The following is a 16,741-nucleotide window of genomic DNA, read 5'->3' as shown; positions in this document are numbered from 1 at the left end:
CAGATTGAGCAAGTCATAGGCGAGAGTGGGTGACACCAGGTAGTGCAGTTGTGTAGCCAGGAAATTCATTATAGTTTTAACACGAAATCTATTTTGTTGAAGTTATCAACAATTCACTGATAGAGACTTGAGTGCAAGATTGTTCATGGCAATTGCAGACCTAAAGTTATCATGGCTATAGGTTGTATTCAGTCATGTGACTTGGTTGCGAGTTTACTTCTGGTGAATGAAATGATGGTCAGGCAAACTGATTTGGCCGCCGTTATGTAAAGAGCTAGTGAAACCATCTCTGACTATTTTCACAGTTTAGAGGCCAATGCATGGTTAAGATACCTTCAAAAAGTTGCTCTTTGCAATAGAATGGATCCTTACACGTTATCAAATAAGGATTTTTCCTACGAGTTGGAAAGTGATCCATTTGTTGAGTTCCCCAACATCTTAAACTACCTGGTGCTGTAGACGTCTTTCTACATGGCCAAACAGATGAAAGTCTGGAAGGCATACAACGTTTTTTTTTTTTTTTTTTTTTTTTTTTACTATTATATATATGTGGCTGGGTTAAAGATCTGGGGCTCAAGACTGCAAGATAAATCCTGTATCGTTTATGTCAGGTCAGTAGGCATTTTTGGGCTTTTTGTATGTGTTTTTGTGATGGTTGCTAGGACACTACAAGTTTTAGTATCAAGTGTAAATAAATCACAGCCACTCTATTCTCAAGCCTCCCTGCTCTTCTCTTCTTGGTAAATCATTAAAAAAGGTCCACAGAAACACCTTTAAAGACCTGGGTGCATTATATACACATTAGTTTACAATATGGCAAACGTTCAAACCGTAAACAAAAATGGATTTGAGTGTCTCCTGAACTTTAAAACATCACAAAATAATGGAAAATTGCAAGAGAAGTCGTTTGCGAATCCAAACGAAATAAATCGGAGGAATTTACAAATCTTTCATGAAGTGATCATTGTGTATTCAAGCATTCTTCGACTTTGCTCCCTTCGATCACAGCAAACAGTTCAAGAGCCACCTTTCTCGTTGTTTTTTGGTAAAAAGGGTGAAAGAGCAAAGGATTTTATTACTTCACAAAGAACCCAGAAAAAAACTTTTATTAGTCTCGCGGTTTGCTTGATTCGAACAGCCCAAAACAATGCAAGCGTAGGGCATTTTAATGACTAGCAAGGCATCCCAGTGATAGTAATTCTTTGTGAACTTAACTGACCACCACTTCATGTCTTGCATATCTAATGAGGCGGATGTGACATCGGATGCAACCCACCTATTGCATAATGCTGGATAATTGCATTATACAACCAATGTTGCTTTAAATTCAAGGCACTTGATGTTCAGTGTGAACTGTTGGTGCCCCCCCCCCTTTTCTCTGAATTAGACTCTGAGGTGAATGGAAGGCATGTATGGGGACAGTGTCTGCCTGAGGAGGAAGAAGTGATGTTATCTCAGGGTTGCTACACAGATGAAGATTGTGAGAACAAGTGCCATTCCCACTTCCATGACACTGTTGGCCAGTCAGATGAGCAGCACCACCATCACCACAACTACCACCATATTCTGCATCACCACCACTCTCAAAACCATCATCCCCACACTCACACACACAGACATACACACTCTTATTCTGTCCAACATTTCAAGAATGCTGGAGTTGCCTCCCTTGCCTGGATGGTTATTATGGGGGATGGCCTGCACAACTTTAGTGACGGACTGGCTATAGGTAAATGATGCACTCAGGTTTGGATACATTTGTGTTGTGTTGTTTTTTTTATTTCTTTTATTATTTATTTATTTATTTATTTATTTATTTTTGTTAAATAATGCCTTCACACTGGGCACAGCTGACAAAGTGGCAATTAGTAATTCATGCAAATACTTAAAGCTATATGGCGTTTCAGTTTCATAAAATTGGTGAAAATTAGTTCCCTCTGACATTTGGTCATTGTGATGTATGTTTATTTCTGCAATATCTCAAAAAAAAGAAAAAAAAGCCAGGCCATTCTGTGGCTGGGAAGTTATTTAATTTGAGGGGATTCCCCAGCAAATAATGTGCATGAAATCGCTCACTTCACGCAGTCAAGCAGACCGAGGAAGTCTGGTGTGCACATGCGCAGGTTTACCCTGTTTCTTTTCCTTCTTCTTTTGGGTTTTACAGCATCTGGCATCCAGTGTTGCATTACTGCCATCTACAGGTTTACCTTGACTGTGCACTGACCATTACATCATTGTCGCTAAATGAACAGCTGATTTCACAGAGGTGCTCACTGACTGCTGATATTTATTAGTTTGGTCCTGCATTTCCTTTCCTTCGCCATATAATGTCTTTTCTTCTTGCTTTCCATTACTATAGTCCAGGGCTTTTCAAAGTGTGGGGCGCGCCCCCCCTGGGGGGCGCCAGAGTTCTTCAGGGGGGGCACAACGTGAGAGACAAAATGGATCGGTTTTTAGTACCTAAAGCTACAGTGAGTGAGGAGACAAAGTCTGGGCCAAGCAAAAAAACAGAGCCTCCAGGATGTTGTGATTTGCAACTTCAGCGCAAATTCAACCAATCCCCGCCAATTCAGGGAGGTGTTGCAATTATATCCAATCACCGCAACTTTCCCGCAAATTTGACCAATCGTTGGCATCGTCTTGAGGTGATGTCGACAAACTACCTTCCACCTTACTTCCGTGTGTTCAAGAGAAGCAGCATGCGCGTCGTGTTGCCAGATTGGACGATTTCAAGTGCATTTTGGCGGGTTTTGAACATAATTTGGACTGGAAAACGTTAGCAGTATCTGGCAACACTGAAAGTGTGTTATGTTTACAGTGAAGGACTGTGTGCACTTTTTTTTTTTTTTACTTAATACAAGAAGTTAATGGATGCCAACATTTTTGCCAAAATGGTATTTTATTTTCCATTGTTTAGACAGCTTCAGCATCATATTGTGAGATTCTGTTCAAATTGTTTTTTTTCTTCTATGAAGCCTGAACCATTTATTTTATTAGTGTATAATTATTGTTTAATTTAGTCTTCAGGAGAGACTGCCTGCACACAGTACTAGTATTAATAGTTTTTTTTCTTACATAAAAGCTGAGGCATTTATATTATATTTTAAGGTAACTTTATGTTGTGCTGTGAGGTTCTCTGCACTTTAACTTTTGAACCAACAGGTGCATTTGGATAAGTAAAGCCTATTTTTCTGCATTTTTGTAGTCCTGGTAATCTTTTATATTGGTAAAGTTGTTTATAGGACCATTTCTCAGTGTCTGTTTTTTTAATCAATAGTTTTTTCAGTAATAACTTAATATTTAACATATCACTCAATTTTAATCACAAAAAGAGAAAATCGCAATTTCTCGCAACTTTCACTTCCTCCCGCAATGTAATCGCAACAAAAACCTAAAAAACACCGCAACTTTCATCGCAATTTTTTTGGAAACCCCCCGCAACATCAGACATTTTAGCCCGCAGCAATCACAAAAAAGGCCCACGGAATCCTGGGGGGACTGGAAAAAGAAGGAAGTATGACCACGATTATTTAAAGTTTGGATTTTCATGGACTGGATCTGAAGATGCTCCACTGCCACAGTGTGTTGTCTGCCAAGAGGTGCTCGCTAACGATGCTATGGGATGTATGTAGTGAAAATTCATTATGTCTGATAATTATAACTATTATTTTAAGTTCATTTCTTAAGACACGTATTTTTAAGTATGTTACCTCGCTTGTTGACAGTTTCGGCGAACACTTCCGCCTTCTTCAAAACAGTCACCAGATGTCGAGTGGTGACGTGCCTTATCAGCTGATGTTACTCTATGGAGGCGTGACGTTCACGCCTCCATAGAGTAACATCAGCTGATAAGGCACGTCACCACTCGACATCTGGTGACTGTTTTGAAGAAGGCGGAAGTGTTCGCCGAAACTGTCAACAAGCGAGGTAACATACTTAAAAATACGTGTCTTAAGAAACGAACTTAAAAGAATAGATGCTATGGGATGTTTAAAATGTGTAAAACAAGATGTTTTAAAAAGCACAGATGTTTAAAATGTGAAAAAGAAAAAAATAATGTGTACAACAACCATTTTTTAAAAAATACGAATGGAACTTTAAGTATAGCAACAACAAAAATTGTAAGGGGGGGCGCTGTTGTTTATTTGCTCTCCGAGGGGGGGCTGACTCTCCCACACTTTGAAAACCCCTGCTATAGTCGGTTCTTCACGTTTCATTCATGTCCTCCATTTTCCTCTCCTGTTTCAAATTTGTATCCCACAATGCCTTGCGTGAATGGGAAAAGCCCACCACGTTGATGCATGAAGTAATATCTTGAATTGGGTCATGGTGAAGCAAGAAGAAATGGTGGACAATTTAGGGCCACGTGGCCCTAAATTCATTAATTGTTCTATTTAAAAAAAAAATAAGAATAATAAAATTGGAAGTCTGTGATTCGAATTCAGTAGCTTTCAGTCCGCTAAACAAAAATATTTGGGTGTCAGGGAAAATTCTTGTGACCTAAACTTGAAAAATCTGAAAGGCAGTCTACCTTTAAAGCACTATTGTTGGTCAGCTTAAAGCCCTTTGGAAAATGTCGCTCTCATCTAGGTGTATAATTTTATTCATCAATTTTTTATTTTTTTTTAATATATAGGAGCAGCCTTTACAGAGGGTTTGTCTAGTGGTCTCAGCACTTCAGTTGCTGTGTTCTGCCATGAGCTTCCTCATGAGCTGGGTAAGACCGTCTTCACCACCACCATTAACTCAAGCATTATGCAGGTTTTAGCATGCAAGGTTGAGGGTGGGGTGGGTCCCCCCCCCCCCCCCCCAATTTTATTTATTTAATTTTTTTTGCACATGGGTGTATTATTTGTATGAATGTGTTATTTCCAAGAGAAATATCATTACAACTTTTCAGTTTATTCACTACTTCTCTGCTTTGTCTGCTCATACACACACTGCTTGGGGAGAATGAAGGGGAGATTTATTTATTTATTTAAAAAACAAACCAGGATAAATCATGTCTGATCTTTTTCCACCTTTAATGTGACACAGAAACCAACAAAATTCAAGTGGAAAAACAAAAATGTTTTTGGGGGGAATAAAACTTGTTTGCGTAAGTGTGTACACCCTTTAACTTGTACTTTGTTAAAGCAGCGTTTTGCTTCTTGTGCAACAGTCATTTTTGGGTAAGCGTCTACCAACATAACACCTACTGATTTGGGCATTTTTATTCCACTTTTTCTTGTAAAAATACTCCAGATATATCAAATTGGGAGGCGATCTCCTATGCACCGCTCTTAAGTCATTCCAAAGGTTTTTGATGAATTTTCGGTCTGGGCTCTGTCTGTACCATTCAAAAATGTTTATCATCTTCTGAAGCCATTCCTTTGCAAACATGGATTTGTGCTTTGGGTCATTGTCAAGCTGGTAGGTAAACGATTTCTTCATATTTAGCTGTCTAATATAAGTTTACAGGTTTTGTACCAGAATAGATTGGTGTTTAGAGCCAATCTATCTTGAGTAGAGTCCCAGTCCCATAGCATGATGGTGTCACCACCATGCTTCACTGTGGGTATGGTATTCTTTGCACCAAACACTTTTTTTTTTAATTATGCCTAATTATCATCTATATTAGTCTTATCAGACCATAACACATTTTGCCACATGGTCTGGGGTGTGTGACTGTCTATCTGTTTTGTCAAAATGTAGGCTGGCTTGGATGTGTGGTATGGGGTGTATTTTTTTTTTTTAATTTAATTTATTTATTGATTTATTTTAAATGTGAGAGAGGGCTTCTGTCTAGCCACTCTACCCCATCGATTGTGGTCACTTGCAGTGAGTGACCAGTACTTGCCAGATATTCCTGTGGATTAATACTTGCTGGTAACATGTACAGAAGATGGCTGCTGCTCCATCTTGCAGGCATTTGTGCACTTAACACTATGCATCTGTGTGGTGCAATACCAACATAATAGTGGAGACAGTATAGCACCCTGTAACCCTGTACTTATGACTGACTAAACAATTTAACGTTTCTCAAATTGCATACCTATGTACTAATCATGTAACAATATATCGTGCAATGATGAATTGTAGTCCAAATATATGACAATTCACATTGATGAAATAAAAAATTAACTGATCGTCAGGTTGCATAATCTTAGTTTTTCTTGGTTGTAATTGGGCTGTTTAGACAACAGCGCACACAAAGTACAATAGAGGGGGATTACATGCAACTTTACCAAAGCCAGAAGTAACACAGCTCTAATGCCATGAAAACATTTTTTTTTTAAAACTGATCTAAAAATGAGAGCTATTGTGTGCTTGACTGTATAAATCTTTTTAAGGACTGTCAAAAGCTAAAGAAAAGAGAAACAAATGGAAGTGCTACAAATGTTCATAAATGTTTATTATGAAAAGGCCTATTTGTGGGGGGTTTTTTTTTCGTTTTTTTAATAAAAGGAATATTTTAGTTAAAAGGACTTGTTTTATTCCAACCTTTATAGATGTGGATAAATAATTATAGTTGGTTATTAAAAAATGGAAAGAGTTTTAATTTAACAAATGGAATATTTGATAATAGGAAAATGTTGCATTTTTTTTGGATAAATTTTCTCCATTTAAATTTTTTTTCCAAAAATATCATGGGAAAATCAAATTGTGAACCCAGTATCGTGAAATGTTACATGCTTACTATGTACTATTCTAGATTATTATTGAGTATTAACACTAACGGTTTTCCTTTTACAGTTAATGTTTGAATTTTAAAAACCTCTTTAATATACTTTAATATATTTAATAAGGTGTGTGTTGAGTACCAGTGTTCTGGATTTTCTAGATTAGTAAATATTTTTGAAAGTATGGGTGAGAGTTTTTGATTTGCGAAACAGAAGTCATGCCCAGGACAAAGTTTTAAAGAGAAATGGAGCTTGCCTGTCTGCTTAGCATCACTGTGCATGAAATCACTAAATGTTATAGTTCAACTTGGAAACCAGATGGTCTGAGATGTCATTCTACAAAACTGGTGCCATTTTCATGTTGAAATTTTCAAAATTGTTATCAACAGCAAACTTTATTTTCTTTAATTCACAATGTGTGAAATCCTCAAAAAAACCCAACACATTTTTTCACCTCAGGCATAAAATCTTTATATTATCCTGTTTATTCAGGTATGGGAGACATTCTTGTTCCACCCCATCGCGGACAATATGTAAACCATGTAAGTAGTAATACATGAAATCAATTTTAAAAATCTAATGTTTTCCTACTAGTAAAATGTCCTTTTTGAATTATTTTTTATTCATTTATTTTAAAGAACCCACCAATAGAAAGTATTATATATACATTTTTTTATTTATTTATTTTAAAATACATTAATCTGGAAATTTGAATTTGACACGTCTCATTGTTTGTACAAAAATACTAATTCACTTTAAAATTCCAAATAAAAGTTGCTGGGTTCACTTTAAAATTCCAAATAAAAGTTGCATTTATTTGGTTAGTCCCAAAACATTAACAATGGTCAATATTAATTTATGGATAATTTCACTTCGTTTTCATAATTTTTAATAAAACGACCCTGTGACGGGGTGGTATGGACTTGATGTCTCTCTATATGATCTGTTGGTTTTAGCCTTCATCTTACAACAGCATGCGAGGAAAAAAAAAGTGCAAATATATATGCTTACAGATTTTAAAAATACTGACCATCCAAAATGTGAATAAAACACCAGTACTTCAAATATGACACATTCAACTATTTGATTAAAACAGCATTTTATTATCTTAATATTGAAACATAAACAGTCATTCAAAAAATTCATATTTGCAACATTCTAAAATTTTAAAAATGACATGGCAGTGACTGGGAGATTTGCTTCCAAATATCCTTCTGGAGTTCCATGTGACAGGATGTCACAGGCTGAGGTGCTTGCATGATTTCAAGCAATTCATCAAAGAGGTACCACAGGATATCATCTCTTGCAGGCCAGAAGAACCTGTTGATTTGTCTTGTGTGTCCTCCATTGTTTTCTTCACTGTGATCTTGACAGTGGTAGGACCCTCACTCTCATCTTCTCTCTCTTTCTCTGCGGTCACTGAGTGAAAGCAACCTTTGCCAAGCCATCAAAACTGGAGAGCTGAACAGTCTTTTCTTTGCATTCTGCACACTCATATACATGCACGTTTTGCTGGAGGTGTCACAGGTTATCATTTTGGTCAAACTCTCGAGATCTGAGCTGTTTATGAACCTCAAAAGATGCATCTTCTCAACAACAAATCTTGGATTTTTATGGCTCTTACATTGACAGGTGTTACGGTCAGAAAGGGTCGGATGGACAACACAAAATGGGCAAAGCTTACAGAAAAGGGAGCATCAGAAATCCCATTGTCATTGCAAGCTTACAAAAGCTTGCAAAATTTGGTGTCTCTCTTAAAACAAAGGGCAAACTATACCCCATTCATTCTACTCATCAGTCCATTCACTCACTCGCACATTAAAAGAAGCTATCAATTAACTAATAACTAAAAATATAATTTAAATAGAATATAAAAATAAAGTATATAAACAACTTGGTGTACCTGTAGTGAAGTTTAATTACTAGCTATTTCAGAAGATCACGTATGATACCAGTGGTTCCACCATATAACGTTCATCATAAGCTCTTGTCAAGTACACGCAAGTTTTAAGTCACTGCTCTGACAGTCAGGCATGGTCAGTGACATGTTGCCTCCTTTATGGGCTGTTCCAGCACTGGTAGTCATGCACAGTCGGTTTGTCCGATTGTCTGGGCTGCAGTGGACTGGTTACTGACCCCGTGTTGCAAACACCAGTCTAAGATAACACATTATCAACCGATCTGCTCAGAAGAAACGGAAGAAATATTTCAACTTACTCGAGCTGGTCTTTGGCTGGATGGAGTCAAAGTTGGGGGAAAAAAAGGGTGCCGTTCATCAGTGTTGCAGTTCTCAAGATTGAACCGAATCGCTGTCCTGAATCATAAAATGAATCATCCGAAGCATGTAAAATCCGCGTGCCATCTCTCAACAAGTTTTACCTCTAAATAGCCCAAACTATAGCCCAAATATATCTCTATATTCCCTAATCCCTAATGGGATGTCACAGATTTTATCCTGTTTGCAGTGGGTGTTCCCACTGCGAAAGAGAAAACAATTGAAACTGAAAGAGTGAAAGTGATTATTATGCCGTTACTATCCCTGTGTCCGAAATCGCTCACTCGTTCCCTACTCCTATATAGGGAATTCGCTCACTATATAGAGGACTTGTACAGTGAGCTCATTGGTAAAATGAAAAAACGCTTTCAGACACTAGTCTGTCACGCTGGTATTTATGTCATTACTGTCGCACAATTAAAACATGCCATATCAGCCGGCTGGTGGGTTTTCAAAATAAATACATGCATGTGTTTTTGTGATAAATACATATTATACTGAGCGTATTTCCCACATTAATCAATACAAAGTACCTGCATCTTTCAGTTTTTTTTAAATCAAGGCTAAATACTTTCTTCTTTGCCACTGCCACTCATTTGAGACTTTTAATTTGATTTCTTTTAGTGTGACCACAGTGCATGATGGGATATATTGCTTGGTTAGTGACCATCGGTTGTACACTATTTTTCGTGATGCATTGTGGGATACTTTGAGTGCACTATATAGGGTGTAATAATCCTCACTATCATTTCGGACAACACTATAAAATGGCGTCCTCACTATAGATAGTTTTCACTGATGTCACGGCATTCCGGGGAACGCCCCCCAGCTGCCGTCTTGGGGGGCAAACAAAATGGACCATCGCCACTACCGGCTACGTTATCTCGGACGAATTTATGAAGTTATATAGTCAGTTTTCTAAAATAAAGATCAATGTCGGCAAAATCAAGCAAACAGAAGTATATAGATACATTAGACGACATCTCACGACAACGGTATGCAGCCAAACTGGCCTTGATTGGGGGAATTGACCCCTATGAAGTGGACAAAGATGCATTTTCAAGTGACTATGCAGGGCTGCCAAAGCCTGAAACTGCCAAAGCCTGCTCCAAAGCCTGAAACTGACTTCATCAAACTTTAAAGGCTGTCTGATATATACAACTTTATACAACCCCGATTCCAAAAAAGTTGGGACAAAGTACAAATTGTAAATAAAAACGGAATGCAATGATGTAGAAGTTTCAAAACTCCATATTTTATTCAGAATAGAATATAGATGACATATCAAATGTTTAAACTGAGAAAATGTATCATTTAAAGAGAAAAATTAGGTGATTTTAAATTTCATGACAACACCACATCTCAAAAAAGTTGGGACAAGGCCATGTTTACCACTGTGAGACATCCCCTTTTCTTTACAACAGTCTGTAAACGTCTGGGGACTGAGGAGACAAGTTGCTCAAGTTTAGGGATAGGAATGTTAACCCATTCTTGTCTAATGTAGGATTCTAGTTGCTCAACTGTCTTCAGTCTTTTTTGTCGTATCTTCCGTTTTATGATGTGCCAAATGTTTTCTATGGGTGAAAGATCTGGACTGCAGGTTGGCCAGTTCAGTACCCAGACCCTTCTTCTAAGCAGCCGTGATGCTGTAATTGATGCAGTATGTGGTTTGACATTGTCATGTTGGAAAATGCAAGGTCTTCCCTGAAAGAGACGTTGTCTGGATGGGACCGTATGTTGCTCTAGAACCTGGATATACCTTTCAGCATTGATGGTGTCTTTCCAGATGTGTAAGCTGCCCATGCTACATGCACTAATGCAACCCCATACCATCAGAGATGCAGGCTTCTGAACTGAGTGCTGATGATAACTTGGGTCGTCCTTCTCCTCTTTAGTCCAAATGACACGGCGTCCCTGATTTCCATAAAGAACTTCAAATTTTGATTCGTCTGACCACAGAACAGTTTTCCACTTTGCCACAGTCCATTTTAAATGAGCCTTGGCCCAGAGAAGACGTCTGCGCTTCTGGATCATGTTTAGATACGGCTTCTTCTTTGAACTATAGAGTTTTAGCTGGCAACGGCGGATGGCACGGTGAATTGTGTTCACAGATAATGTTCTCTGGAAATATTCCTGAGCCCATTTTGTGATTTCCAATACAGAAGCATGCCTGTATGTGATGCAGTGCCGTCTAAGGGCCCGAAGATCACGGGCACCCAGTATGGTTTTCCGGCCTTGACCCTTATGCACAGAGATTCTTCCAGATTCTCTGAATCTTTTGATGACATTATGCACTGTAGATGATGATATGTTCAAACTCTTTGCAATTTTACACTGTCGAACTCCTTTCTGATATTGCTCTACTATTTGTTGGCGCAGAATTAGGGGGATTGGTGATCATCTTCCCATCTTTACTTCTGAGAGCCGCTGCCACTCCAAGATGCTCTTTTTATACCCAGTCATGTTAATGACCTTTTGCCAATTGACCTAATGAGTTGCAATTTGGTCCTCCAGCTGTTCCTTTTTTGTACCTTTAACTTTTCCAGCCTCTTATTGCCCCGTCCCAACTTTTTTGAGATGTGTTGCGGTCATGAAATTTCAAATGAGCCAATATTTGGCATGAAATTTCAAAATGTCTCATTTTCGACTTTTGATATGTTGTCTATGTTCTATTGTGAATACAATATCAGTTTTTGAGATTTGTAAATTATTGCATTCCGTTTTTATTTACAATTTGTACTTTGTCCCAACTTTTTTGGAATCAGGGTTGTATATTCACAGTGTGCCTTTTGGCGGATACCGCCTGAATCGCGCAGATCCGGGGGGGTTTTTTAGGGCGGGGGGGGGGGCGTTGGAGTGTCTGATTATAATTTCAAAGTAAATTCTGTATTAAAATTACTAAATAAGCAAATCCGTTACAGTCCATGAAACAGGAAGTATAAGGATGAGAAAAAAAGTTTAAATCGGAAAGCTGCGCACATTTGCGCAGTCCTGCACACCGCTCAGGCTGCGCAAATGTGCGCAGCTTTCCGATTTAAACTGTTTTTTTCTCATCCTTATACTTCCTGTTTCATGGACTGTAACGGATTTGCTTATTTAGTAATTTTAATACAAAATTTACTTTGAAATTATAATCAGACACTCCAACGCCCCCCCTAAAAAAAAAGGATCTGCGCGATTCAGGCGGCATCCGCCAAAAGGCGCGCTGTTTGCATCCCAAACACAAATCAAATCATACAGAATAGACCTAAAATGTTTTTCAAAAATGACCCTTGCGTGAGTGAAGTGACAAGTTTCAAACAGAAACGTGACAAACGAGCGATATTAAGTGTACATTACAATGTAAACGTACACTCAGCGGTTCCAGTTAGGCATTCTCCATAGATTGTTCACATGATGTTTTGGTTTCCAAAAACAAACTTAAGCACAATTGATTTTTATTTAAACAACTTACCACTTATAAAATGATCAGAGCAGACTTTGCTGTGTTTGGAAGGCTGATAATCCTTGCGGTTGATTCTCGCAAGCCATAGATTTCTCCTTTGTATGCTGAGTTTCTTTGTTTGCTCGCCTTCGTGCTCCCGTACAGTGGGAATTCCATAAAAGCTCCGCTTGACTTCATCATTTGACCTATTATGACAGCCGTAAATACAACAGGTGTGCACCATTGCTAGCTTTAAATAGCCTGCTTGGGTTCTTTTGAAGACTTTGTACTCGCGTGTTACAATGTGTGCTCAGTCACCCGTACGGTAAGCTGGACCCCCAAGATGGCCACCACTAGGGAATCCCCGACTCTGTGACGTCATGTGAAAACTATCTATATAGTGCCCTATATAGTGAGTGGTGAGCAATTTCGGACACAGCATGTGAATAGTCCTTTATGAATGCAGAAGTGCGCACTCCGGTGTGACCGAGTAAGGTGACAAGTTTTATGTTTCATCTAAATTTGGTAATTTAAAAACTATATTATTTGGCAGTGGGCACATAGGAAAGTGTAAAGTATAAAGTTTCTGTCAATATGTTTATCATGCTTGTATAACTCACAAAGGTGTTTATCCTGTTTGACCTACTCATTTTAAACTTGTCGAGCTTCGCTGGTGAAGCTCTCGAACCCAAAGTACAACCAAATCTACTTGCATATAATGCCATGAAATAATCAATATGTGCCATAAAGATCTATTACAAGTATTAGATCTAGATTTATTCAACATGATCTGAAGTTACTTGACTGGGAACTAGGAATCTCGACCCACAGAACATGGCTTGTTTACTCGCACCCGATAACTCAGAATCAATGACTGTACGCTACTTCCAGCCGGCAATGACTGCTCCCCATGGTTCTGCCTCCATGGGTAATTCACAGAATAAAATTGTCCACGAAAGTACTTTTACTTTTTGAATGAAAAAATTCAGGTTTTTTTTTTGACTGAATGTGCCTGTCTTTCGTCTATAATCGTGCTTTATGTATTACTTAATGTTGTAAGCATGACCAGTACTGGTGCACTTTTTAAAGTGACTTATGCAGTTATTGCACATTAGTGTATTATGATTGCAATTGAGGTAAAATTGTTGTGGTGGCAGTGCAAGGGTGCAAGTTCAGTTCACTGATAGCTATTGAGTAGAAGCTGTTCCTGAGTCTGGAAGCATGGGCCTTTTAAGGCTCTGTAGCATCTTCCAAATGGCAGTAGTGAGAACAGGTGATGAAATGGATGTGCATTGTCCTTAATGATGTGGCAGGCTCTGCTGAGGCAGCAAGATCTGTAGATGTCCTCCGGGGAGTCCAATTTTTTTTCTTTTTTTTTCTTCTCCCCCTTGGTGCTATATTAATAACCCTCTGAAGAGCTGTTCTGTCTGCTGCCGAACAATTTCCATATCAGGCCGTTATGCAATGTGTCAGTATGCTCTCAACTGAGCAGTGGCAGAATGACTCCAGCAGCTTTGCAGAGAGGTTAGTCTTCCTCAGAGTCCTTATAGTCTTTGTTGAGCCTTTTTGACCAGAGCACTGGAGTTAAGTTTATTTTTATAGCGCTTTTAACAATAGATATTGTTGCAAAGCAGCTTGACAGAATTTTAGTGACTTTAAAGATGAGCTAATTTTATCCCTAATCTATCCCTAGTCTATCCCCAGTCTATCCACATTGAGCAAGCCTGTGGCAAGGAAAAATTCCCTCAAACGACCTGAGGAAGAAACCTCGAGAGGAACCAGACTCAAAATGGAACCCATCCTCATTTGTTTGATAACAGATAATATGATTGTAACATTTTTAACAGTTTTAACATGAAGTCCGCTTTGATAATGTTATAAACTGTTCATTGATGGAAACTTCAGTGCAAAACTGTTCATGACAACTGCAGTCCTAAAGTTAGCAAGTCAACTGTAGTCCTCAGCCATAAAAGCATTACTGTAAGTGTCCAGAGCCATCTTCCAAGTACAACTTTCGACTGTTAACCATCCACTTGACGTCCTCACTGATGTGGGTACCCAGGAACTTAAAACTGGAGACCCTCTCTGCCTCCTCTCCCCTTATTTCCAGTGGCAGGGGCTCCTCCTGATGCCATCTGAAGTCTATAAGAAGCTCCTTTGTCTTTCTGATGTTTAGTGACAGGTTATCTACACACCATTGAGTCAGCTTACAGGCCTCATCTCTATAAAGCTGTCTCATCACCATTAAGGATCAGTCACACTACTGTTGTGTCATCAGCAAATTTTATAATTGTGTTTATGGGGTGAATGGGAGTGCAGTCATGTGTGTAGAGGGAGTAGAGAAGGGGACTTGGCACACACCCTTGTGGTGCTCCAGTGCGGACGGTGAGACTTGGGGAGACATAAGGACCAAGTCTCACCATCTGTGGGCGGTTGTTCAGAAAGTCCTTGATCCATAAACGCAGTTTGTTGCTGAGGCCTAGGTCCAGCAGTTTGCCGACCAGTCTGCTGGGTACAATAGTGTTGAACACAGAGCTGTAATCAACAAAAAAGCATTCTTACATCTGTCCCCTTCTGCTCCAAGTGGGTCCTTGTGGTGTGGAGAGCTGTGTTTATGGCATCCTCTGTGGATCTGTTTGGTTTGTATGCATACTGGTGCTGATCTAAAGTAGGGCAGGGGGTGGCTTTGATATGCCACAGAACTAGTTTTTTTGAAGCACTTGGATATGATGGGTGTGAGTGTGACTGGTCCGTACTCATTGAGGGAGCTTTTTTTGGCCTGTTTGGGCACTGGAATGATGGTAGCGGTTTTCAGACAGGCTGGTACAGGAGCATGTGCCAAGGAGAGGTAAACACACAATTTACCTCTGCGACTCTTAGCAGAGTCCTTGCTTTCGTCACTGCGGTGAGTTGAGCGGCCCGCTAGCTCGAGAGCCATGTCCGGGATTCCTGGATGTAGCCAGGTCTTTACTTTTAATCAAATCAACTTCATTTACTTTTTCCTGAAAATCAACATGACTGGCTTTGAATCAAAATACAGTCATCATAAACCACATTATTGCTTATGTGATTATATCAAGGCATGTGTGCATGGTTACATGTGTGTGTGGGTACATTTAAGGATATAAAATCACCACAGTAACTAATGGATCAGTCGTGTACACCATATGTAAAAGAATTACCAATCAATATAAGCCCTACGTACTTCTTATTCCATTTATTTTCAGTCATAAGTGCATAATACCGTGAACTTGAAGATCCTGACCGCTACTTTGGCTGTTGGACAGAAACTGTACTCTGAGGAGGAGTGTCCAGACTGCAGTTCCTAGCTTCTGACTTTTCTCTTTGTTTTGATCCCTCTACTTTTTGCGCATCTGACATTTCCCTTGCCAGTTTTGATAATTAATCTTCTTTTTCCCTTGCTCTACATCCCTTCTCCATCTCTCCTGCTCTGTGTATTTTTGCCTCCTTTCTGGATCAGTATCCCAACATGCACGGCATCGCCACTGTCTCTCAGCCGCACTTAAAGGAGGACTCAACTCAAGCAGTTTGTTTGGCTTAAATGACATCACACGCCGAGTGGTCACAAAAATAGCCAAACAGAAATTCGCCACAATCTGTGTGTTGCACTTCATAGGGGTGGGTGGAGCACAGAAGGACGGCAGGCCAGAATGGAGTTCACAAAACTCTTTATTTCTCACTTTTCAGTGGAATATTCACTCTCCCAGCCACACACGCGCACACACAAGTCGTCTGGTTGGGGAGAGAGCTCTCTTCCTCTACTCTCTCCTTATGTAGGGCGTGGTCACTGGAGAAGACACACAAACGCACGTTAATAGACATCAGGTGCAGTGATTCTGCCACTTGCCTTCCCTGACTCCACCCTCCAGTCACAGACCGACGCTTGACCACGCCCCTGCTGCCACATACCCCCACCGCCTGACTTGCAGCCGACAGGAGAGGAAGTCCGCCACGACCATCTGCACCCCCGGCCTGTGGATCACCTTGAAGTTAAAGGGCTGGACTGCCAGATACCAACAAGTGATCTGCATGTTGGCATCCTTCATGCGGTGGAGCCACTGGAGGGGCGCGTGGTCCGAATACAGGGTGAAGGGGCGTCCCAGCAGGTAGTAGCGGAGGGCGAGGACCGCCCACTTGATGGCACAGCACTCTTTCTCGATAGTGCTGTAGCTCCCCTCACGCACCGACAGCTTTCTGCTGATATACAGCACTGGACGGTCCTCCACCTCCAGGGACAAAACAGCCCCCAGCCCTCTGTCCGACGCATCCGTCTGTAACATAAAGGGGAGAGAAAAGTCAGGGGAGTGTAACAGTGGCCCCCCACACAATGCAGCCTTCACCTCAGAGAAAGCCCGCTGG

At 39.9% G+C, this 16,741-nt stretch overlaps 1 protein-coding gene across 4 annotated transcripts in view; it reads left to right on the top strand.

The window, feature by feature from the left end:
* Positions 1 to 16,741, top strand: part of slc39a6 (solute carrier family 39 member 6) — a 191,051-nt gene that overhangs the window by 159,921 nt on the left and 14,389 nt on the right. For all 4 annotated transcript variants that reach the window (XM_060905928.1, XM_060905929.1, XM_060905930.1 and 1 more), the window contains 2 exons: positions 1,388 to 1,729; positions 4,637 to 4,717. In XM_060905928.1, the coding sequence (XP_060761911.1) occupies positions 1,388 to 1,729; positions 4,637 to 4,717 (423 nt within the window). The remainder of the gene's footprint in view (positions 1 to 1,387; positions 1,730 to 4,636; positions 4,718 to 16,741) is intronic.

This window comes from Neoarius graeffei, chromosome 23, assembly GCF_027579695.1.
Source record: "Neoarius graeffei isolate fNeoGra1 chromosome 23, fNeoGra1.pri, whole genome shotgun sequence".
Classification (NCBI taxonomy): Eukaryota; Metazoa; Chordata; class Actinopteri; order Siluriformes; family Ariidae; genus Neoarius; species Neoarius graeffei.
The sequence above is the reverse complement of the archived record's forward strand: the minus strand, read 5'-3'. Positions and strand labels throughout refer to the sequence as shown.